This window comes from Ictidomys tridecemlineatus, chromosome 1, assembly GCF_052094955.1.
Source record: "Ictidomys tridecemlineatus isolate mIctTri1 chromosome 1, mIctTri1.hap1, whole genome shotgun sequence".
Taxonomy (NCBI): domain Eukaryota; kingdom Metazoa; phylum Chordata; class Mammalia; order Rodentia; family Sciuridae; genus Ictidomys; species Ictidomys tridecemlineatus.
This window is the reverse complement of record NC_135477.1, coordinates 6,666,123-6,691,661: the sequence shown is the minus strand read 5'-3', so window position 1 is coordinate 6,691,661 and position 25,539 is coordinate 6,666,123. Positions and strand designations below refer to the sequence as shown.

The window sequence follows — 25,539 nt, the reverse complement described above, 5'->3', positions numbered from 1 at the left end:
TATTCTCACAGACGCCCCAGGGCCACTATATGGAGGGAAAGCAATCACCCAGCAGCTGGCACTTAGGACACAGATGGAAGGGCACTGATCTCTTTATCTCAGAGACCTGGGGACCAGCAGTCCCAACACATTGGTCCAAAACATTATCACAATTATCACACCAGAACACTGAAGGTGACGCAGGAGACCAATAAGCTCTGTAAGAACCACTGTAGACAGGAGGGTCACCAGGTTTCGCATCTGCCACTCACTCAGAAGTCACATCTTGACCTCAGCTCACACTTCAGGACTTCCCCCTCCTGATCTTGAGTCAAACCTCCCAATCTATTTCAGAGAGTCTGGTACAGAAATTAATCAAACAAGTTAATCACAAGTGAAGCCTCTGCCTTCTCCCCTCTGCCCCACATCACTGTTCAAGTTCAAGAATACCATCATCTGCCAAAACAAAACTGGAGAGACTCAGAGCTGCCTGTCAGGTCTGTCATGTGACAAGTACACCCAAACTCAATGGCACCTCTCAGGTCACACTGCCGAAGCCATCCATCTGGTCCTTACTAGCAGGGAAGACTCTGGATGACAGCATCTACTCCAGTAAGACACCCCCAACTCAGCTGCAGCCCCACGCAAGAAGCTTCTCTATGTGTAGGAGCAGCCATCTGTCTGTGGACATACCCAGACAGCATGACTTTCTCTTTAGACAGAGAAAAAGACTCTTGCTAAGGGTTTCACTGTGTGCTAATTCAAAGCTAAGTCCAGGCACTGGGCTCTAAGTTACTTCAAACAGGCCATGAAATTAATATAAAAACTGGTGGAAGAAGATGCTCTTTGGATGGTGAGCTCCTTTACTTTTTGGCAGGGGGCAGGGGTGGGCAGGAAGAAGGGTACATTGTTTACAAATTCTTTTCTACTTCCTTTGAGCACTCAGGATTATGGTGGGGTGGAAGACACAAACATACACTAGCCACAGTTCTGCTCCCATGGAGGAGAGAAGTGACTGATGCATGAATGAGATAAAAAGTACGTATGAGGCTGGGGGTGTGGCTCAAGCGGTAACGCGGTCGCCTGGCATGTACGGGGCACTGGGTTCAATCCTGAGCACCACATAAAAATAAAATAAAGATGTTGTGTCCACTGAAAACTGATATTAAAAAATTCATTCTCTCTCTCTCTCTCTCTCTCAAAAAAAAAAAAAAAAAAAGTAGGATACAATGTACCCAGAGGCAGGGTGCACCCTTAACAGCATAACACAGCCAGGCCCTTTAAAGAACAGAAATTTCACAGGGTGTATACAGGGTGGCTTTGGTGGTCTTCTTGCACCCTTGCAGGTCCTTCCTGCATCCCTGCAGGTCCTCTGCTGGGGCTCACTTCAATTATTAGTAAGGTACTGAAACATTAGCTAGGGCTGTGATACAAGTGCAGAGCCCAACACGTGCCCAGAAGAGGCAACCACACCCAGGAGGCACCCACAATGGATGTGGCCTGAGAGTCAGAGTCAAGGCAGAAGCCTCTGAGCCATACTGACCACAGGCCCCGGCCAGCCTCACTCTGAGAGCCTATACTCAGACCTGGGCCCTTCTGCAGAGAGGTCCTCAATGGAGGCAGCTAAGGAAGAAAATGGTTTCCTCCAAGAGTCAGCAGAACCCAATTGAAAAGTCACTTGAATTTCACAAAGAGAAACAAGTCAACCTCAAGATGAGCACGCAATATCTGCCCCAGAGTCCCTGTGCCATTGTCACCATCTTACCACTCTCTCCTTGAACCACAGAAGCCTCAACTGCCAAATGTGTCTGTCCTTCAGCAGTAATGCTCAGGTGTAAGGTATGTGCCATTTCACAGACCCAAGATGGGAAGCACCTGACTACCCACTAGGAGGAGCAGGATGAATGGATACTGGGACACTCATGCAGCTTTGCAAGAGGCCAAAAGAGCGCCATGGGCTCCAGTGGGATGATCTCCCAGGGCGTGAGAAGGGAGGAGAAAAGACCAGAAGAGTGGGCGGGGAAGCTCCCTCTGGGAAGAAACTAAATAACTACTTATACTAATGATACATCAGTCTTTGGAAAGATACAAAGAAACTTCTCGGTTGACTTCAGGGAAGGAAAATAGGTGGCAGAGAAAGAAATGACAGGAGACGCCTTAAGAAGTAACTTTTTGTGTCACATGCAGGTATTAACTTATACCAAAAAACAGGCAATATTTTTTAGGAACCAATTAATATAAACTACAGATGTTGACACAGATGGGCTTGCTCCTGCATGGATTATCTCTGGAGGAGAAACAAGAAAATAGAAGCAAGAGTTCCTCCAGAGAGGGGAGGCACTGAGCAGAGGAACAGGACCGGGAAAGAGTTCCTCACGGCTGTGTCCGTGCACAAACTGCCTGTGACTTTAAAGCCATTTTGACACACAGACTGCTGTATTCCTCCAAGCATCCCATGCTGTTTCTGGCTTTCATTCCTCATTCACACCTGGTGCTCCATCTTCCCTTGCCACCTCTCAGCCTCCTTGACCTCTAGATTACTGTCCTCAAGTTCATATGGCCTCCTCACGAGGCCTTCCCTACGCCACACACCGCCCCAGGCCTTCTACTTCTGAGCAACTCAGAGCTTGAATCAGAGGTGTCTGTGAGCATATGGAGGGCACAAACCCCACCTTAGTCCCTCAAGTCCCCAGTGTCTGACATGAAGAGCTACTCAGGAAATGTCTCTGAACACAAAAGTCACCACACTAAGTCAACTTCCTTGCTGCCAAAAAGTGCTGAAATCTCTCTTGCTTTGGGGGTTTCCCACAGCTGTGAAAATTGAGTTGTTAACACTAATTCAAAGCCTCGCACCTCCTGATCCTCAGAGGAGCAGGGCTCGGAGCTGTCTGGGTTCCACAGCAGAGAGCAAACAGTTATGCTCAGTGGCTAGCAGACTGTCACAGGCACAAAGTCCCCACTTCTGATACTGCTCACACCTCCTGAGGGACCTGCAAACTCTCATCCGAGCCACAATGGCAAGGGTGGCAGGCGGCCCTGCTCACCTCATCATGGGCAAACCTTGAGTCCAGAGCCCCTCTACGCTGGCTTTGTTTCCTGTGCTCTGCTTTTAGAGGAAAGAGTCTAGGTGCAGGGCCAGCTCTGGACCAGGCAGAGCCTGCTGGATGCAGGCCTCCACAGCTCTGCTGGAGCTAACAGGCCCAAGGGCCTGGGAGCTGCCACAGAGCATAAGGAGGGTCAAGGGACGGAACTGTCCCAGGAGTCAAATATGCGCTTGATGCCGCGTTCTTCAGAACAGACTTTTATAGAAAATAAGTGTTTTCTCAGTGACTTGACTGCCACAGGGAGATCCTCGGCACACCCTGTGTTGTACTTCTTCCTCATTATTTCCTCCTGGTATCACAGTCCTGTCCCAGGTCCAACCCTCTCTGGGCTGGCTGTGCTGGGGACCCAGAGAGGGAGACAGAGGTTCATAGTCAAGTTCACAAAAACACCAAATGCTCAAATAAGTCTACCACAAGGCATAACAGGTATCAAAATAAGTTCCAAGGGCAGAGGAGTGAGGCTGGGGATGTAGCTCCATGGTAGAGCACTTGCCTAGGATGCACAGGACCATGGGCCAACCTCTAGCAACACAGGAAAAAGGTGGGAGTGGGAGGAGTAAACACAGAACCCAAGAAGGGAGGTACAGATCTGAGATTTCCTGGAGGTGACAGGAGTGCTGGACCTTCACAGATGGGTAGGAGCAGATTAGCCAGAGTTAGGGTTAAAACATTCTAAAAGGAAGGCACTGAGTTGTCGGACCCTCCAGCTAGCTGCAGGGGAGCTGGGAGTTGAGATCTCAGCTCCTGGTAGAAGAGCCCCACGATTCCCAAATAGGTGTGGCAGCACAATGACCAGCCAATACCAGCACCCCTCACAAGGCCAAATACAGAGATCTGCCATACCAAGAAGCCTCAAGCACCCCCTCCTGGCCCTCCACATCCTTCTACCAACTCCAAACCTGGCCACCTCTCCCCTTTGTCAGAGAGAACACCAGGAAAACTGACTGCAAGGGTCAAAGCTGGTAGCTTACTTAGCTGAACAGTCTGGTAACCCAGGGGATCCTGACAGAGGTTCCCAAACCTCTTCCTTCCATAAAATGGCAGCATAAGAGTGCAAAGTTGCAAAACAGTTTTCTATTTCCCAGGATACCAACCGCTGCCCCTGCTGACCACCCAGCTAACCCAGAATGCCGATACAATGTGACAATTGTGCTCTCCTATGGGGAAGGGAGTGGCCACACCAGGCCCCATGTGAGAATGTCACGAACTCCAGAGCTACAAATATGTGCCCAAGGCATGTGCAGGGCACGCGCTCCCCACGTGTTTCTGTGGCTATGAAAGCACAAGGGCCATCGTGCTAAAGCTGCCCGGGGCTGGGAGCGAGGAAGGCAGAGCGCTGGGGCAACAGCAGGCCGGGAAAACAGCAGAGGCTCCACTCAAACCACCACTGACTAGTGGTGTGTCTCCTAGTTTTTGAGGAGCGGGAATGGAAGGAGGTTAGACTCCTCTACAAAACACAACCAAGAGGAGACTGCAAGGCTAGGCAAAGATGGTGACTGCTCAATACCAGCAGCTAGGCCACCTGAAGCAAAGACACAAGGCCAGGAATGATTTCACATTCCCTCTGGACAAAAGGAAAAAAACTGAGTACAACCAATCTTTGCAGGCGGCTAACCACCCCTAGCAACCTAGATCCGACCACTGGCTGACCCTAGATGAACTTACTCCTGGCTCTGGGTCTCAGTTTCCCCAGTTGCCACAAAGTCTCTTCGACTTCCAAAAGGCCTGACCAGGCCCATTCATTGCCAGGTACAAGAAGAAGAGATAAAAGAATTGATTCTGGGGATGTTGGTGTCCAAGTTGTCACTACTACATGGAGAAAATGACAAAGGGAGCCCAGTCTGGGAACTGATGGCAGCCAGCAGGAAATCATGGGAAACACTCTGGAGGGCTGGGGAGCCCAGTATACCCACGCCAGTCTTTTTGGTTGAACCCTACCACAGCCTCTTCAGTAAGAAGAGGTCAAACAAATCTGAGAAACCAAGGCTCAAAATTAAAACTAACCAAGGTCACCTCCTTTGGCAACCAGATAAGGAAGGGGAAGGGGTTACCGATGAATGGTGGGTGGCGAACAGAAGAGAAAGAATAGCCAAAAGATAGGGAATAAAAGTCTCTTTAATCAGAATGAGAGTCTGAAGACAAACAACACCCATGAAAACATCTGGCTAGAAAACAAGATTATCTCTGGGCATCTAGGTTTCCAAGAAAGTCTTGAATATGTGCACCACTGCACAGCAGAACCATCAAAGGAAAGATGGGTCACAAGCCAGGCAGCCAAGACCCATGCAGACCAGCCTGCACCTCTGCTGGGCACATACTGGCCCCTCTGGCACCTGCCTGAACAAAATGGTTTTAACATAGTAGTTCCCCAAGTGTGATTCCCAAACCACCAGCAGCAGCAGCAGCACATGGAAATTCATTAGGTACATAAAATTTCAGACCCACTCAGGCCAGGAAACTCTCAGTGTGCCACCAGCACACTGAGTGTGAAAACCTCCAGTTGCCTGTTGCCCCCTTGAGTTTATAATCCACTGTGTCAAGAGTATTTGGTCCCAGAACCAGGCATCTGGGGACACAATTTGCAGACGAGAAAAGTAGGACCTATAAAGGTGGTCTCTTGCAAAAACTAAGAAGTCAATAAAGGGTAGGAGGCCTACAGTCCACCCCTGCACTTCCTCTAGGCCAGGCCCTGTGAGTAGATCGAGATGACCTAGTCTTTGTTCTTAAGGAATTCCCAACAGTCCTAGAATACACTCAAAACGACACAGGCATCCTCAGGGCCTTCGGGCCTCTTGCACAGAATCAGGGCTGGCTTAGAGGAAGTGCAGGGGTACACTAACCCTGAAGGCCAGAATGGACACAGCAGTGTAGGAGGAGGAAGCAGATGGGGGAAGCCATGTTTCTGCCATAAATCAGCAGAGGCAGGAACGACTCTCAGGCAATGTGATTTATGGCCCACATAATTCTCAACTTCAACAAAAAATTCAGAATGTCATCAGGAAGCCCAAAAGTTGACTGTGTACTGAAATATGTGTGATAATCAGAAGGAAAAGTGTACAGAATGTTTACAATAAGAGAAGAAAAAAACAGGGTTCAGGGAAAAAGGGAATTGGAAGCGGTAACTATGATTAAATGTGTAAGAAAATCTGAAGAGAAAAACTCCATTCTTGGAAAACTTGTATGACCATTTGGAGAATCTTTTCTTTACTTCCACTTGCTTCACCAAGCCTCTGCTGAAAAGAATAAGCTAGAAGACTCTGAGAAGCATGTTTAATTGACCCCAAGCAATCTTCCTCTTTCCCCAGCAGAAGTTATCTACTTGATAATGGCAGCTGGACTGCCTGTCAACAGAAGTTAAAGACAAAATTCTCTGTTAACAAAAATCCCATAGCATCTATTAAAATCATAGATTCTTTTTAGACTGAGAATATTAAACTGCACAAAGTGCCTCAGTGACTTTATGGAGAAGGACCTTCGGGCCCCAGTTACTCTGCACCACAGGGTAACCTGGAACAGACGCTGGGGCAGAAGGGCTCTGGGCCAAGACTGGCCTCTGAGACTTAAAGAACACATTTGGAATTTTCTGGAGTTCCTGTTAGCAATTACTGTGGAGGCATTCTGATTTCTCAGAGCTTCAGCTTAGAACAGCTAGCAGGATTATAGAGGCAATGACCTTGAGCACTAGAAACAGTGACCTGGACATTTCCACTAGTAACTGCCATTCATCCCAGCTCATCCAGCACCAAGTAACCTAGAGAGCCAAAAGTTTGAATCTGCTTCTGAATGTCTCCACCACTCCAGGAAACTCAAATGCAAACGCCTTCTAGGGCCACACAAAGGCCAGAACTACAATGGCATGCAGAAGATGTGGCCAGTCTACAGTGGACATCTTTGTCTACACCTAACTATGAGGAAAAGAGGGTCCAAACTAATGTTAAAACTCTTTTGTCGTTTGTGAAGAGAAGTCAAAATCTAGACTTCTTTATATAATCACCTGATTTTTAAATGTTATCAAGAAATTCAAAGAGCATTATTGAACCAAACAAAACCAAATCTGAGGACCACACCTGGATCCCAGCCCACCCGCATACAAACTCTGGGCTGAAAGTAGACCCATGAAACCCCAATTCTTGGGCAGGCCCACCACCATGTGCTGGAGAAATGGTTGACTTTGTCCCTTTTCGAGGCTATGGCATCATGTGGAGCAGATGGGGTCTGGGGTCTGCCCCCTCTGGCCTCTCCCACAAGGGGGATGGAGGAAGGAAAGGGTTCCATGCCAAATACTTTAAGCAAATGCAAGTAAACTCAGCAGATGGGAAGACAATCCTGGCTCCCTGACACTCCAGACGGCAAGTTCTGGTCGGGTCATCACGAACAGAACAGCTGCTTCCTCGCTCACCACTGCACAGAACAGAGGATGCTGTTTTGATGACTTCTGTGCAAGATATAGAAACAAGAGGGGAGTTTCCTGCCTTTTATTTCAAAATAGCTCAGGACAAACGAAGACTTCTTGTACCATAACAACACATTCAAAGGGAAAGTTCGATGGCTTTCTTAAATGTCACCCCACAGAGAGCAACCTACTTCTCTGCCCACAGGCCAGGATAAAAATGTGACCCAAGAACCTACCCAGAAGAGCAAGAGATTTCTCTTTCAAAGAGCAGCTTGGTGCACAACTGGGACAAAACTGGGTAGGAGAAAAACTTTGAAGCAGAGGAAAGCTGGTTTCCAAGCCAGGCTCCAGTCCATTGTGACCCCCACTCTCAGGGACAAGGCTCAAGCTCAGTTCTTTCCCTGTAAAGGGGGGCAAGTTACCCAACAACTGAACATGAGACAATCTCATGAAAAAAAAAAATGTATATACAGAGTGTGGCACATAGTAGTAGGTGCTCAACAGATGCCAGCTCTCCAAGTGAAAAACAGACCATTTCCATCATACACCTGTTTGTACCAGGGTTCTCTGGGGCTCAGAGAATTAGCTGCCTTTTTGAGTGCTGGGACAGCAGTGATCAATTCCAGGCACACCCTGATCTGCCATGATTCACCCTCCAAAGGGGGACAAAGAAAGAAGGCAGAAGAGACCCTCTGGGAGTAGCCAGTTGCAAGCAAGTAGAATGTCAAAGGTGTAGAGGGGTGGGAGGGAAAACTGCAATCAAGTCTGGCCTTCCAGGGCCATTTCCCCTTTCAAAGCATGAAGGAAAAAAATTTTTTCCATGTTCATCCTCCTAACCCCAACTTCCTCCTTAGTAGGCATTTCTTCTATGCAACTATTCTGTGGTAGATATTACTAGGCTTATCTAGCTTTCTCCTTTCTTCACTCTGACCTAGTCCTGAAAATACCTCCTGGCAAGGTACTCTTGCATTTTTTAAATATTTTCATCCTGATACAAAGGTGGTGGGCACTGGCTCAGAAGTAAATTCCTGCAGAGTGGACTCTAGCACAGAGTCTCAGGGATGCCAGTGCAGCCAGCCTGGACACGACTGGCTGGTGCAAGTGGCCACAAAGCTTTCCTCCTCACCGTCAACATGCACAAGGGTAGGGAGGTGGTTCTGGCACTGAGGCACTGACGCCTGGCTCCAATGAACTGGAGATCCATCCTCTCCATATGCGCCTTTACACCTCTAATCGACACTACCCCCGATCAGCTTCCCAGGAGAGTCCCATTCTAGGCATATGGGGCCAAGCAAGACAAGAGGTCCAGGTTCGCCCAGCTCCGAGCGACTCACCAGACTGCATTGTGACAGAGCTACTTTCAACCAGCTGGATGTCCTTGACATCAACTAGCTGAAGAACCTGGAACACATCCTCCTTCCTCATGCTACATAGGAGCCACTGTTTTGAGTGAATAAAGCAAATCCTGCTGCCCATGGAAAACATGGCCATGGCATCAGAGCAGAAATCTTCCCACCCCAGCACATAGAAACAGTAGTATAACCTGTCAGGTCTAGAAGGTCCAGGACAGAGCAGGACCTGAATACAGGAAAGCCGATTTCTGCAGATTTCCACAGGGCCCAGCACGCAGACCTACCCACAGGGGTTAGACACAACAGAGCTGGAGGCCAAGGGCCCCAGCAAGCTCAGGGCTAGGAGAAGGGAGCTGGGTCACAGGCTGAAGAGCTGCAGGGCAGTGGTCAGGCCCAGATTCCCATTGCCACAGCAGATAACTTCTTCATCCCCTCAGAGTCAAACAAACCAATTCCCAATTCTGTTTGCAGACCAGGAAGCTCCAGTGTCCCTTCTTTCACCAGAATGCCTCTTCTGAACTTCTGATCCTCTCAAACTTAGATTTCCCCATATCTTAGAAGCCAGCCTAGAGTCCTCTGGCCCAATGGGCAATTCCACAGTGCAGATAAGGCTGTATATCTGCACTGTCCAAACATGTCCATGCAGCAGCTACTGAGCACTTGACACATGCCAGTGCAACTGAAGAACTGAATTTTGAAGTTCACATATTAGTATAAATTTAAATAGCTCCATGCATCTAGCAGCTGCCACACAGAGCAGCCTATGTCTGGAGTCCAGAGGGTGCATGTAAAGAATACTTTTTTGTTCTTGATTACTTTGTTGTTGTTGTTGTTTTTCTGTAAAGATCCAGGGAGTAGATATTTTAGGTTGTGTAGACTACGCCACTATAGTGTCAAAGCAGCCACAGATACTGTGTACACTCATGGATGTGACTGTGTACCAATATAACTTTATTTATAAAAGCAAGCAATGGGTTGGGTTGGGTTGGGTTGCCAGGCTTCAGTGTACCTACTCCTGAGAGAGTAGAGTTGGCAATTAAAATCCCAGAACTACTTTCAACCAGCTGGATGTCCTTGGGCACCTTACTGAACCTTAAATCCTTCACTTCAAAAAAAAGGGAAAAACAGGGCCCAGAGGTGTGGCTCAAAGGCAGAGCACAAGCTAGGCATGTAAGATATCCCAGGTTCCATCCCTAGCACTGCCAAAAAACAATATCAGTCTTCACTTCATAGGTGGTTATAAGAGTTAAATGAGAAGCCAGCAACACATTTAGCACACAATGGACTTTAAAACAGAAGGTCCTCGGGGCTCTGGCTCGCTCTGCTTCTCCCACGTATCCCTCTGGGGCTATGAAGCAGGCACCACCAGTCCCAGTCCACAGAGAGGTGACTGCAGCTCAGAAAGCGAAGCAGCTAGTTCACAAACACAACCAAGGGACAGGACTAGAAAAAGCAGGTTGAGGCCTCCTAGTTCTTGGTTCCCTGTCGCACTGTGCTCTCTCTTCCTCTCTTTTCCAAGTGATGTCAGCCCTACCCAGGATTCAGCCTGGCTCTCTGCACTCACTCGTGCTGCCTTGTACCATAAGCAGCTTCTTCTGTAAGGGAAGTCATTAAGAAACACAAATTCAACAGTTTCTTAAGGGCTTTAAGACATCAAGCTCTCCCAGTTCCTGTTCTGGGCCCCATGTCCCCTCCAGTAACCACAGGAGCACCCTTCGCGAGGTGGTCCCCTCACCAGGCAGGGCTGTACAGGTCTGGTGCACTAGAGAGCCGTGTGAGGGCTAGCTGTCCCTCACAGCACTGCTGCCCCATGAGGAGTCCACTACCCCCACCTTGGTGAGGGGGGCCCAAAAGAGGCGCTCTCTATGGTTCCTCCCGGAGCTCTACAGACCACCACGTGAGCAGGCTCAGCCAAATGGGAGGAAGGCTCAACTCCACTGAGCACAACACGGGCTCCTGCCGAGAAGAGCCAACAGATCAACTCCCTTCTCCTCGGCCCTGTCTGCCAAGACCATCCACAGCACAGAAGAGGGCATTCAGGACTGCCATCTACTCCTCCAGGGCCTAAGACACCACCGCCGTGACTACCATGCTGGCACCAGCAGCACTAGGGGCTGGGCCAAAAATTAGCAGAGGCTAAATAGGAACTGGGCACCCAGCTCACAAGGAGCAACACGGAGCTCCAGCTTTCTCCTCAGCCACAGCTCAGGGCTGGAAACTAGACCCTCCGTCTCCAGGGGCATCCGAAGCCTGGCCATGCCACTCATTGCCTATTACGAGGAATATGACCTGGTCTCCCTCAGCCAATGATGCTCCAGCAACTGGGCAGGCTGTGCGTGGTTGTTCTCTTACAGGACATGCCAGGTATTTTCTTTCTTTCTTTTTTTTTCTTTTTTCTTTTTTGGTACTGGGGATTGAACTCAGGAGCACTCAACCACTGAGCCACATCCTCAGCCCTATTTTGAATTTTATTTAGAGACAGGGTCTCACTGAGTTGCTTAGCACCTCACTGTTGCTGAAGCTGGCTTTGAACTCCTCCTGCCTCAGCCTCCTGAGCCTCTGGGATTACAGGCATGCACCACGCGCCTGGCACGCCAGGCATTTTCACACTGGTTGGAAGCTGGGCAGGAGGCTGACAGGCCTGAGAGCTCTGCAGGTGAATAGACATCTGCCAGCCATGCTATGCATGAGCTGCAGTGCCAAAGTATCACGTCCCATAACAGTGACTTCCTGAACCCATTTTGGGAATATACAAAGACATGCCTGACCCCACAAGCTAAAAGAAAAAAAAATTCCCCAAAGCAAGTAAAAACTCATTCACCCAAGCACGATGTACCCTCAGCAGCCGGGGGCAGACCTAAGTGGGGTCTCCCATTCCAGGCCAAGCCACTTTTCACCCCAGTTTGCAGTTCATTCTTTGGCCTATTCGACCCAGCCAGGCTCAGTTCCTCTTTCAGTTTTCTTTCTAAGAGGCGAAGGCACTGGCCAACCTCCCTGCGAATGAGAGGATCGCTGGCAAGATGAAGCCCATTCGCAGTCAACTAACTTCATTTCCTCCTCAGGAGTAAACATTAATAAGCAAACCTACAGGGCTTAGAAAGTTCACCCAAAAGGCTGAGATGCACTGCTGACCCCAGCCATGCCCCTCGAAGCTTCATTATTTTCCTATTTCTCCTTCTCCAAGCCTGAGTCACATGCCACACAGTCAACTAGGCCTGGAATCTGGGCTGGCATCTGCGGGCAGTGAGGCCTCAGGAGCGCCGGCCACCAGCAGTCAGGTGACCCAGGCAGGCCATTCTCAAGTGTCTGTGTCAGCAACTTCCCTCACCCTCGGAGAACAAGCTGCGACAGAGCCAAAGGGGTACTGAAGCTCCTTTTTCAATCACACTAACATGGTTAGATGCTTTTTTTCCCTTTAAGGAAGGAAGAAAGGTAGTTTTACAATGAATCAGATTTCTTCAACTCCTGCCATGCCAAAAGTTCTGTTCATTTTGATTTCTATAGTTCTAATGCAGGCACGAGCAAGAGATATGGAGTGATCTTGGGAATCCCAGGTGCCCCCACTGAATGCAAGCTGCAACTAAATATATACAAAGATCACATCACTCTTGCCCAGCAGGTGGCCCTGGATGAAAATTCCACTGTTAATGAGCTAGGCTCTTGCCCCTCCCAGGAGGTCACTCCAAAGTCAAAAGGGCTAGGTGTCTGGCCAGTGTCACAGAGAAGATGGTCCCTAGAGAGGCCCACTGGAAAAGACTGACCCCTACTGCCTTCCTACGGCTCCCTTACCAGCTGACTGCTGTTCACCCTGGCCATGACCTTCACCCTGCCCTTGTTGCCCATCTCCCTCCCTGGTCACACAGTAGCTTCTAAGTTGCTCCAAATCTGTTCTGCTCTCAGACACTGAGCATTCTACATTGCAAGCACCAGCACAGCATGGTCCAACTCTAGCCCAAACTTCAGGGTTCAAGTCCAGACTCCTTCGCCTCATACTCCACTGCCACCCTGGCCCTGGCCAGCTTAGCTCCCCCATCTGCATACTTCTTACTCACATGCTGAGGTATCCCCCAGGTCCCAAAGGACAGACTCAGGCTACTGTGTGTTTGCACATACTGCTCTCCATTCTCCATCTGTCTAACCCCTGCTCATCCTCAAGACTCGGGTCTACGTCATCTCCTCCAAGAAACCTTCCTGTTCTCCTCCCTGGAGCCTAGCACAAGAAGCCTTCCTATGGCTTCCACAGAGTGTGCTTGCACACACCTGCCTACACTCAGCACACCGCCAGCCCACAGCAGGAACTCCATGAATGACTGCAGTCTGATCATCCAGAGCACAAGCCCAGGAGAACTTTGAAAATGGGATTCGGTTCCTCATCTCTCGGCTCTTCAGGCCTCGTGAAAGGTCTGACAGTGGCGTGTACTACTGGTGAACTGAAGCAAGCTAGGGAACCACCATAGCAGGTGCATCCCATGCTCACCATACAAACAGCAACACACCTGAAGAAAGCATCTTGGCTTGGCAGAGGAGCTGTCACATCCACTCGGTCACCTCTCATACAGCCTGTCAGAAAGTTTCGTGACTAAATTACCCAATAAGAGGGTCTGTGTCAAAGCCACCCAAGCTCAGCCACCTTTGTGGCCCTCTGGAGAGGGCTAAGACCACAGTCCCTTAGGGGAAAGGGTCACCACAGCCTGAAACACAGAGTCCCCTCCCAGGACCCAGTAAGTAATAAAGTTTTCCTGTACCGAGGGCTGAGTGCTCTTAGTGTCATCACAGTCCAAATAAAGGAAGACACACTTGAGGCAACATTACCTGCTAAGGGCACATGGTCAGCAAAGGGCAGATGCAAAGCCAAGCACTGATTCCAGAGCTGAAAGCCACCTCTGCCCTACAGGATGTGGAACTGGGTCTTCTGGCCAAGCTCCTCTGTGATGCTGAGCAATCCCCGTATTTCCTGTACCACAGGAAGGCCCTCGTGGGCATGCAGGCTGCCTAGACCTCACAGCAGAACCTCTGTATCTGACAGCCTCAACTCTTGGCTCACTTTCCTCTGCATGGCACCTTGCCCTTTGCGAGGGGCTTCTCAAGCAGACTCTTGAGCAATGCTCCTAAGAACACCAGAAAGAGGGCCAGCAGGGTGAGCACTTAAGGCCCAGAGCAAATTAGGTGCAGTGAGCGAGCAATGTTATACCCACTACCTTCTGTCTGGGAAATTTAATCATCTGACTGCCAGAGGGAGTTCAGGGAGAGAGAGGTTACCATGCCGGAGGAGCTCCCCTGCATTCTACATACACACCTTCCTCCCATCCAGACAGGCTCCTTCTCCTCACCACAGCATGGAGGTGTCGGCTGCAGAGAACAGTCTTTCCACCTTCAAACCTGCTGAGAGGCTGCTTCCAGCAGGCAGATAGAACCTCCTGCACTCCAGGCCCCTGGCCAACGTGAATGCCAGAGCAAGGGGAATTCCAGGCTCAGCAGAGGCCTCTCCCAGCTGTGCTTTGTCCAGCAGGGTGCTTCAGGCTTCAGCCAGTGGGCAGCCTGGGAAGGAGGGTGACCTCCATGGAATGAGGGAGACAGGGCAGAAAGCGGCAGAAACCTGCATAAGCCACCTCCTGTATTCAGGGAACTGCCAGGACACACAGAGGCCCCAGAGAGGCCCAGCCCTCCAGGAGCTGGAGGCCCACCCAACAGGTCCTGCCGCCCAAATCCTGTCCTACAAACAGCAGCATGTGCCAGGTCAGCTGTCATCAGGGAGTATCCACAGTGACAGGGGTAGGGGGGTGACCCCCCACACACCTCTCACAGCAGGAAGTCTGCCACCTTTGCACAGGTAGACACTGGATGAAGAGGAATCATGGCATAGTGGGAAGAATAGAGGACTGAGGTCAAAGCCCATGGCATTAGGTAATGTCTCAGAGCAACAGCGCCTTCAGCAACAAAATGGGGCTGTCCCCTGGTCAGGCTGAGCTGAGAATCAGGGAAGCAAACCCACCTCCTGCAGGACACTCAGCAGGGACCCATCAACATCTGCTGGACAAGTGTAGGAATAACAGGCCCGGAAAAAACAACTCTCCCTTCCTCTTGCCTGCCCAAACCCACCTCCTGGTAGGGGGAAGAGCCCTGATCTACTCCCCACCAGCAGGGCACAGAAGAGCAAAGGCACAGACTTGGCAGAGGCCAACACCCTTTCCCCTGAGCCTGTCCCATGGGACTTCTGTACTTCCCATCCGCTGTCTTGCAGCAGGGGAAGCAGAGTGTCAGCCTAAGCAGAGTGAGCTGTCCACTTTCAATAAATACGGGGACCAGGAGCACACATCAGTAGAGGAGGTCAAAATGGCAGGGACTGCCAGAGTCACCCAAGAGTCACTGAGCACATTTTCCCCCTGACTAAAGAATTCTCAATGCTGATTCAGTTCATCTGCTAGTCTATGCAAAAACAGACTGTCCCACAAGCAGGAATGAGATCCCACACCTAGAGATCTCAGGAGATCAGGGACTCGGGGAACCTAGTGTGCCCTTCTAAGCACTGGCACGTAACTTTGGGAGAGTTCCCTCACCCCTTGGGAACTGGATCTCTCTTCCAAAAGTTTTTACCAGCAGCTTTCATCAGCATCGCAGAGAAGCTCTACTCTCCAAGGCTGCTCTAAAACATGATTCTATGAAATATAACCCCTAGTCAGTCTGGGAAGACAGTTCTGAGCTGCCAGGTACAACCAGGTGGCTGCCAAAGTGACTCAACTGCATATTTGGGTAAAAAGAACCAATCACTCATGGGGAAGCATCAAGATGCACCCTGGACCCAAACTGCATTTTTCCTCCCCTGAGGCCCACAGTAGACTATCTGCCAAATCCCCAGGCCCCAAGATGGTGGGGAGGCAGGCCTGCAGGAGAACTGCCTGAGAGTGCACCCCGAGCAGCAGCTGCCAGAGAAGATGGCTCCAAGGCACACTGAAGCCTGTGTGCTGCCCAAGCCCTGGCCCAGAAGCATGACCACCTAGATGACTCCACCAGTCCTACTTCACCCAGGGATGGGTACCTTTCCTCCTTCACTGAGATGTGGTGGCAGCAGAAAATTCTAAAAGGTCTGCTCCATTCTTACACAGGAAGGTCCCCAATCCCCTGCTAAGGAAAACCAGGAATGGTGGGGTCTATTCCAGCCCTTAGTCCTTAGTTTGGATATACAACACAATCAATTCAGAAATCAATTCAGAGATACTGATATTTGGGTCCTACCCTCACTCTTTGATGTTGTGATGTAACTGGTCCTGGAAGAAGTCTAGGCAACAAAATTTTAAAACTTTCCCAAGAAACTCTCATATGCAGCCAACCACTGTTGTAGCTTCTAAAAACCCAGAGCACAGGGGCCTAGCCTTGCCCCATAAACTCCTAGGGACAGAAAAGACAGCAGACCCAGGCAGGCAGCCCTTCTTGAGATGGGCAGCTTCACTCTGCCCCCCAACCCTCCCCACCTTGACACACACTCACAAACCAGGACCAACCTGAAAAGAGCCATCTGTCTGAGACAGAATGCAGGGCCTCTGTTCAGTCCTGGCTGGGGCATACCAAGTTCCCCCATGCTGGAAGATATACAACTGTGTTTGGTTGTTTGATTACTTCAGGCATGTAAATAAAATGTGATACTGTACAAACTTAGGGTGGCAAACACAACATAATTTACTTCTAGACGTCTGAATTACAAATGGAAAAGAAAAAATAAAAAAGAAGTTGGAAACCCTTTTAGCAATCTCTTTGAATGGAAAATGAAATCCGAATAAATGGTGATGCTTCTAGAGAGCTGCCAGATTTATTTCCTGTTTCCCCCAGAAGGTCACTGGCAATCATCATATTTTCTTGTGAATCTGTCTTTTGTAAGGATGAAGCAAAACATTTCAGTCTCCCCAGTTGAGGCACTGCCTTTGGTCCTGCAGAAGATAAAGAATTCAATCACTCAAAAGAAAGAAAGAAAGAAAGAAGGAAAGAAGGAAGGAAGGAAGGAAGGAAGGAAGGAAGGAAGGAAGGAAGGAAGGAAGGAAGGAAGGAAGGGCTATAGGAAAGAGAGAAGCAGAGAGAAAAAGGAAGATAAAATTTCTAAGTTTCCCTCTAGTGTTAACAAGACTAAACAAAATTTATGCTTTGAGATAAAACAGAACCTAGTGCCTTTATCTCATGAACACCCAAAATGATAGCACGGCTTATAGAGAGCAAGCAGACTCTGAAGCCAGACAGCTCCAGGCAGTATTACTGGCTTCTCTGCCTTCCAGCTGTGTGGCCTTGGACCAGTTACTTGGCCACTCAGAGACTCAGTTTCTTCAGCTTTAATTGTGGACTGGCTTTGAGAATGAGGAGTGTATCAAAGCCCCAAGCCAAGGCAATGCCTTTAAAAACCAGTGGTGTGCTGCTATGAATCCTTAAAAAATTGCACCCATTTGGGCTAAACCCTTCGGAGCCACATTATTCCAATACATGAGGAAAATGTTTCTTTAACAAGAGAACAAAAAGAGTGAGTGGACAAGTCATGAGTTGGCCTGCCACCACACTCTGGGCTCAAATGAGTTGTTTACCAACATGATTTGCCTTCTTCTTTCTGAGAGCGGCACCCTGGAAATAGTCCTTCCAGAGACAACAGATGCCTAAGAGGTGCTCTCGTTTGCAGGATTTTCCTGCGTGGTCTGGCCAAGCTACACCCATCCCCCATGCAAAAGGCAGCCTCCCCTGCAGCCCCCACAGCAGGAGAGAGAGAGAATGGTTGAAGAAGCAGGGGGTTGGGGGGGGGTGCCTGTCACACTTCTCTGTAACCCCTGACGTGATGTGAAAGTCTACAAGGTAGACCCTTTGAAATGCAAAATCTTCCAGAGCCCTTCAAATGTGTTTTTATTTTCTCGGGTTCCTAAGGCTGCTTTCAGACCCACCCATCAGCATTTCCCCTCTCAATCAACCCACATTTAACAACAAAACCAAAAAAAAAAAAAAATTTTTTTTTTTTAAAACAAGGACATCTCTCTATTTTTCAGAAAAGCTCAAGTATCTCCAAGACCCTTCAAGGAAAAAAATTTGTCCTCAACTCCAGGTTCCTAGCATTCCCTCCAAGACACCCTGAAGCCCAGTTTCCTCTGGATATTTCCTCCCATGTTAAACCGGCATTGCCCCAACTGCTGCTCAGGATCTCAGAGAATTTTCTTAGAAAAGAATCCAGGTTCCCTCTGGCCAGAGTTTGGTAAGGTTAGGACAGCCATCACCAAAACCACAACCCCAAACTTCCAAAGCCCAAACCTTTACCCAAAACCACATGCACAGGAGGTTTGGATTAAGTATCAAAGAAGTTATCTTAAAACAATGTTGTTTGGCAAAGAAAATTACTTTACCATAAGAAGAACCCTAGGGGACTGTAAATTGCTCTTGAATATAGACTTCAGTGGCATGGTCATTAATCATGTTAATGTAAACTGCACTAAAACAAAAATTTTTCTAAGCAAGTCTCAGGGCACATCAGCATATCTAAACCTCTACGTCTGTTTCCAAAGTTCACATCCCAGCACAAAATGAAACCACTGTTAATGGAGTCAGCTATCACCGCGCAACCCTGGGCCATAGTGAAGGTGATTCAGTGTGTAGACTGAATCTTCATAGCTGGGCACCATGGTGCACACCTGCAATCCCAGTAACTGGGGAATCTGAGGCAGGAGGATGGCAAGTTCCAGAGAAGCCTCAGCAACGTAGGGAGGCCTAAGCAATTAAGTGAGACCCTGTCTCAAAATAAAAAACAAAAAGGACTGGAGATGTGGCTCAGTGGTCAAGCATCTCTGGGTTCAACCCTGGTTACCACACCCCCCACCCAAAAAAAATGTGTATGTGTGTGTGTATGTATATATGAATCTTCATAAAGTTAAGCAGGAAACAGTAAAAAGGAGAGTCAGTGATTTGGGGGAAAGTGTATTCATTGAACAAGTTTAAACAAACTCTCCCTGGATGATCAGATGTTTAAAAAAGGAGTCCAGGGAGACCAGTCAACATTCCTCACAGCACCCAAGTCCCCTGCCAGGCCTGTTTTGTTGGGTGGAGGACAGGGCAGCAGCTGGACCAGCAAGGAGGAGTGGAGCCCAGCAGAGCTAAGCTGCTCTGAGCCCTGCCAGAGCCAGCCATGTGCCTCGTGTTGGCAACAAACTGGCTCTTTCAAGAGAGGAGGAGTCTGACAGAAAGGACAGCTGCAGCAAAGCAGAAGCTGAGAGGCAGAGACCTCCAAAAAGCTGAGGCTGGGATTCGCCTCTTAAATTAAAACAAAAACAAAAACAAGCCACCTTTGGGTCTTGCAGGGCCTAGTTAATCTATTAACATCTCCCCCTTGCTGGATCAATTAAAGAGAGCCCCTCCACATCTGGTTTCCATCTAAAACTGAAACTTGTATTATCAGCATATTACATAACAAATTATGCCTGCAGGTTTCTTTTATTACACATCAGAGAGGTGTGTGCATGGTGGTGGTGATGATGGGGGTTGTGCTGATCTGAGTATTTGCTTAGTCTTTTTTTTCTTTTTTTTTTTTTTAGAAAAAGAACAAGAAATTTTCCTAGCGGTGTACAATTAACTCCAGTAAATCACACTGCCTGGGTAAAACATCAAATGGCCTGAAGGTGGGTCTGACAGTCTTCTGGGCCCAAGGATGGAACAGTAGATGAGAAGGGTGTGCTTTTTTTTTTTCTCCATATTTTTATTGGTGCATGATAATGACACAGAACAGTGGGATTCATTGTCACATATTCGTTCATGCACATGCTATAACAATATAATTTGGCTAATGTTGTTCCCCAGTATTTCCCTGTTCCCTTCCCTCCTCCCTTCCCCTTGTGACTTTCCTCTACTCTTCTGGTCTCCCTAAGGGTATGCTTTTTTGAAAAGCTCTGCAGACACCTTGCTGCTCCTCAGCGTCCCCTGCTGCCAGCTCTCAGCATTTAAAGGCTCCCCTCTCCAGCCTCCTGAAGGAAAGAAGAGCCCCTGCCCTTTTCTGAGCTTCCATCCTGGATCAGGCCTTGCTCACTGGACACACTTCAAGGACACCCAACACACCAGATTTAAACAGAACTAGAAGAATGGGAGGCTGGGGGATAGTGAAAGAATCAACAGCAGGGAAGAGAAAGACTAAAAGTGGGGCAGAGAAAGAGCCCAGGAAATAGCACCAGGGCTTCCTATAAAATGTCAATTAAGTTTAGCCACCGTGAAGACAGTAAAGTATTTTGGGCTCTTTCCAAAAAAACCTGATGAATTCTAAAATGCTATTGTGCACAACATACCCTAAGTTGAAAACAGAAAGTAGAAAGTGTTTTAAAACATTACCAATTAAAACAGTGAAATGCTCTGCTTTGTTCTGACACAGCTGGGACAACCTTCAAGCGCACTTCTGTAACAATCACATTGCTAGCTTTTATTTAAAATTTGTCCTTAATGTAAAAATAATTGCAGATCAATCTCACCTCTGGGGAAAATAAGTCCATAGGCAAAACTATTTGAACTAGTCTTAAAATCACCTTGCTCCCAGAACGAACACTTGGGAGAAAAACCACAGGCCTTCCCTGAATCCCCTCCCTAGATTTCTTGCCTAGAATAGTGCCCTGGAAGCTGGATCAGCACATGCCTCACTCCTCAGGATGGCTGACAGCATCTAGACCTACCCAGGTGAAGTCATAGCTACCAATCTTGAACTTAGACCCAAACTATCTTCTACTAGAAAGGGCCTGTCAACTAGAACATGTAGCTAGCTGTTGGCTATTTCTGCAGCCCATGCATGGCTAAGGGGAAAGAAAACTCCAGACCTGCAATTCAGCATCAAAACTGTAACTGAGAAAAATTATAGTTAAGTGGATGAATTAAAATGCAACCAAAACCTGGCCTGGGTCAGGACAGTTGAGTTTCACAGACCATCTCCTTCCTTCCCAAGTCCTCCAATCAGGTAGCATCTTTAACCTGTAGTCCGGAATGTGGAGCAAGGAGGGATCCCCCATGCAGCCGGTGGGGACTGCTGGGAACTCATATGCTAGCATGTCATTTGGAAGTCTGCTAATATGTTGAAGCAGCACAAGACGCTTGCCTGGCTTCCCAGGCCAATAAACAATGCCATTCCAACTCCTGCAGCAGTCAATAGAAAACAGTCCCTTTTCTCCACCACACAACAATTCAACAAACATTTGTTCATGTTGAACAACCGTCAGCCTGGCTCCATCTGCACCAGCTCTAGCAAGGCGAGCGCGGCGGCAGCAAGGCTGCACAAATGCCCTGCCCAGGAGCCCCGGAATGCAACCCACCGCAGGGGCCACTTTCCCAACACCACTGAGTCCGGATTGTACCGTATGGAAGACTCGGAGTGTGGCCTATAGGAGGCAGAATCTCATTCATCAAATGCAGCAAAGAGCTTTTCTTTGTTCACCATGGTACTAAGTACAGTACGTGTTAATGAACCCGGGCGGTCAGAAGAAGGAAAACCAGCATCAGAGGGTGTCTGAAGACTCAGGACCACGGCAAGCCAGCCCGCGAGACTCACCGGTGCTCCAGCATCCAGTTCCACACACAAGCATTGTTCCCCAAGTCCGAAAGGCTGGGGGGAGTTGCTGGCCAAGAGCGGGGGGGGGGGGGGGGCGGGGGGGGGACTGCAAAAGAAAACACTTGGGGCAACCCAAACCGCGGACCCTCCCCAATTCTGGGTTTCCTCCCCTCATTTGTCCCCGCCCCACCAAGAGAAAGCCCGAGCGGGGAACCCGACTCCCACGGGCTTGCAAATCAAGGATTGGCAAAAATGTGACTCCAACAGTGTGCCCGTGACCGACTGCCCTCCTCGCCATGTGCAAAAGCCATGCCGGCACGGGCGACCCCCACCCAAAAGCTCTGGTGTAGCCACCCCGCAGGCTTTGCCCTCCCAGGACAGAGCGTCCTCAGTCCCTCTCACCCCCATCACGACCGCACCGGCTAGCCCAGCAGTCGTGGAGCTCGTCGCTGAGCGCCCGCATCCCAGGGGTGGCGGGTGCAAACTTCCTCGAACAAAAGAGTTGTCTGCAAACGATGCGGAACTTCGGGGCGAGAGGGCCACAGGGCTCCCGAGACTCGGAGCCTTCGCTGCTGTCGCGAACCAAGACTCAAGTTGAGATGCAGAGAGGGGGCACCCAGGCCGGGGGAGCGCAGACTTTTCCGCAGCGACCAGGCTAGCCCTCCCCTTGACTACGCGCTGACAAGTCTCACGCCTGCACCAGGGGCGAGACTTGGTGCCGGCGGAAACCACCCGACTCAACGCGAACGCGAAACCAGGCGGAAAAAAAAGGAAACCAATATTAGGGAAAAGGAAAAAGGCAAGCCCAGCGCGCACGCGAGCCGGGTTCCTTCCAGCCGGCGCCAGAGCGCACAAGCAGGGACCTCTGCTCGGGGCCAGCCCCCCGGACGCCGCCACCACCCGGCCTGAGGTTGCTTACTGTGCGCAGCGGGGCGCTCCGGGAGCGGGCCCCGCACCGTCACCTCTGGCGCTCGCCAAGTCGTCCCGGCTGCCCGCCGCGCGTCTGCCGCGCGCACGCTCTCCTGCCGGCGCCGAGCGCTTTGTACCGTGCGGCTCCCGGGGAGGAGGAAATCGACTTGTCACTTCCTGAACTGTTCGCAACTCGTCCCTTTAACCCGCCCAGGCCAGGCCGCCCGCGCCCGCCGCCGCCGCGGGGCAGACCGACCGCGTCTGCGTGAACTCAGCCCAGCGCTCTGCGGGCGGCGTCGCGGGCCCCCGCGCTCGGCGGCGGCGGCGGCGTGCAGGAGCCTGGCGGCGTGCGACGGCGGCGGCGGGCGAGTGTGCAGTGCGCGTAGCCGCCGGTGGGCGGGGAGTGGGGGTGCCGCGGCGCGCCGCCGGCTGGGGCTAGAGGGCGTCCTGCGAGCTGAGCCGCGCGCCGCTTGCCGAGCTCGAGCCCACGAGGCCCCGGGACGCGGGAAGTGGCCCCAGGCCCGGGCCGCGCCACCACAGTAGCTGCCTGGTCAAGATCTCCAGGGGCCTCTCTCCCTGTCTTCCACGCACAAGCCAGAACGAAAATCCTGGGCCGCGTGGGCTTCGGACATCCAGCTTCCGGGTTGTTACGTTGAGGTTGAAAAGAATCGATCGTTTCTGTGGTGTGCAGGAGGCAGGGGAGGGGGACCTCTTAGTGTTGTCACACTTAGAACTAACATAAAGCGCTAGTTTCCTAATTCGGAGAGCAACCGAAATAAAGGAATGTGTACTTCAGAAGCCTCGTCCAAAATACAGGCAACTGGCGAAAGAAGGATTTGTGGTTGCTAAGCAGAGGCAGAGCATGTTTAGTTCTGAAACTTAGGATGTTGACTTAAGTTCAGGAATGTAACCCTGATAGAATAAGCAGAGTATTTTCATTGTGCAGCTCACCTGGGGGAGGGGGATTGTTTTCCTTGTGAGTGAAGCCCTAGATTTCCCATTACTCCTTCCTACTGATGGATGTTATTTTATTGACCTTGTATCCAAAAAGATTTTTAAAGAGGTTTTTAAAAAAGAACTCCCTATGCCTGTTTTGTGTTCTGCTTTGCCAAAAAAACAAAACACCTCATTACTTTACATGGATTGTGTCTGCACCATTTGAATGGTCCTATTCATAAATCAGGAAACTTTTTCTGTTGCTTCTAGGAACATTTAATTGGTTTTAATCCAATGTTTCAATCTCAGTATCAAACATAAATGAACAATTAACTTCTTGAGCTTGTGTGCACTTGGGAAACGATTATATTTCATGACTATTGCTGAAATATTTCAGCTTGTCATCACAGTGGACCCATTCTTTTCAGAAAAGCATGAGCTAACATCTCATTTCACACTCACTACAGCTCACTCCAGTGATTCTGGTACAAGATTAGGATAAACAACAATCAGTAGAAAGGATGAGTCCATTCATTTCAAGTACATGATGTAGGATATAATCAGTTCATCCAGAGAACTGAAATAAGCTAATATGCAGAATACTAAGATACTGATATCTTTACCCATAAATATTACTTTTTATTTAAAAATGTACTAAGGACAATTTTAAAAGAAACAAGTACCAAGAATGAACAAAGGAAGGCACAAGGTTTAAGCGAGAGGGCTTCTACACTTAAGGAAAAATAACAGTATTTCCCTAAAGCTATCTCATCACAGTCTCTACCACCTCAGCCTTTCAGAGCTTTAAGGATATAGTTTAATTTGCTAACTTTTTATTAGAAGTACTAGAGTGACTCCTGCTGGCAAACATTCAGTTTATTCCTACAATTACTAGTTCATTGGTTCAACTTAAAAAACAAGATGCAGGGGTCCTAAGCATGGAAACAATTATTACAACCATCATTCTTTTTGCTTTCAGGATGATGTTAATCTCACAAAATTCCAAGGACAGTGGTTATGGGCACCTCCTTTGCTGTAACTCCTTCTTTCCAACTCAAAGCAGCCTGTTTTTCTGGTTCTGAGGCTTTCTTGATGTTTAGAACTAAAATTCCTGCTCAAGAAGTCAAGCCAAGATAACTTCAATGAATTTCACATCCTCAAAGGCTAAAAATATATACATCAAGGTCTGTGTCACTTAGTCTTCCATACCATAGGCTCTCCCCACATGTTGTGATAAGTCATAAAATACCCACACTTCTTAGTATTAAATCTTCATAGTTCTTCATTTAAAAAAATCCTACCTAAAAGGTTGTTATCCAAACTCTGAATTTTAAACTATGTAAACTGCAATCTGTGGGTGGGGGAATCTAAACTATCTACCTTTGTTCAGTACTTACCAGTCAACCAAATCAGAACCAGATTTAGAGCATAACTAAGCACCTAAACACAAATCCACACCCCAATTTAAGAATAAATCCATAAATAATCTGAAAGCTATCACTTATATCTTTTCCATTATCTTTGACAAACACTAGCCTAATTAGAACATGGAACACCCTGTGAAAACATAAAATTATACTTACAGTCTCCAAGACCAATATATGAGGCCCAGGGAAAAAGCACAGAAACACTGGCTCTCTTACTCCCACCATGAGAGGACTACCAAATAGAAGAGTGCTTGTGTGCATAGTATGCATCCACTCAAAACTACCTGGAAGATTGAAATTGAGCATCACTCTATATTAGAGAGCTCCCTCATTCCAAGTTTAAAGCTCTTAAGCAACAGGAGACAATAAGGGTGTATTTTATTAAGATAGGGTGTAACCAACTATGACTTGTATCAACAAGCTAATAAAAGTATTCACCTAAGCACATTTGTACAAAGGAGGGTAAAGGTTGGGTTCTGATACGCACTAAGGAGTGTCTGAGGCAGTTAGTTGTGTTTAATTTTATGCCTTTAGAACCAGGATAAATGTGATGTTCAAATGACAAAGAGCTAGGCTTTGAAGTCAGAGCTAGTGCCAGTGAATGTTCAGATGCCCCCATCAAAATCTCTCTGTACCTACGGTTTTTAAGAGCTCACCACTAAAAAAATTAGAAACTGGTTTGAGAGAATAACATACTATTCTTTGTACACTAACAAAGTGAACTAAACAAATGTCAAACACGTTATACACTGGGCCTAACAGCAGTATGCAGACGCATGTGTATTAACCCCTTTATTCAGCTTCTAAAAGCCACTGCCTCTTTGTCACAACTGTTGTATTAAAAGCCAGTCATTCACATTTCACAGTGTTCTTTCTACATCTGAAAAGATCTTTTTTCAAGCAAAACCTT

At 48.7% G+C, this 25,539-nt stretch overlaps 2 protein-coding genes across 7 annotated transcripts in view; both read right to left on the bottom strand.

Moving 5' to 3' along the window:
* Positions 1-22,612, bottom strand: part of Fam53b (family with sequence similarity 53 member B) — a 112,606-nt gene extending 89,994 nt beyond the window's left edge. The window contains exon 1 of the mRNA XM_078024584.1: positions 22,277-22,612. The gene's annotated coding sequence lies outside the window, so the exon portion shown is untranslated. The remainder of the gene's footprint in view (positions 1-22,276) is intronic.
* Eef1akmt2 (EEF1A lysine methyltransferase 2) overlaps positions 1-25,539 on the bottom strand; it is a 79,748-nt gene that overhangs the window by 10,093 nt on the left and 44,116 nt on the right. For 2 of the 6 annotated variants that reach the window (XM_078024624.1, XM_078024674.1), the window contains one exon: positions 16,479-16,750. The exons of 3 other annotated variants lie outside the window; for them this stretch is intronic. In XM_078024624.1, the coding sequence (XP_077880750.1) occupies positions 16,566-16,750 (185 nt within the window). In that variant the 3' untranslated portion in view covers positions 16,479-16,565. Of the gene's footprint in view, positions 1-16,478; positions 16,751-25,539 lie in introns of those variants that run through there. One more of the 6 variants, XM_078024659.1, reaches the window with a different exon arrangement.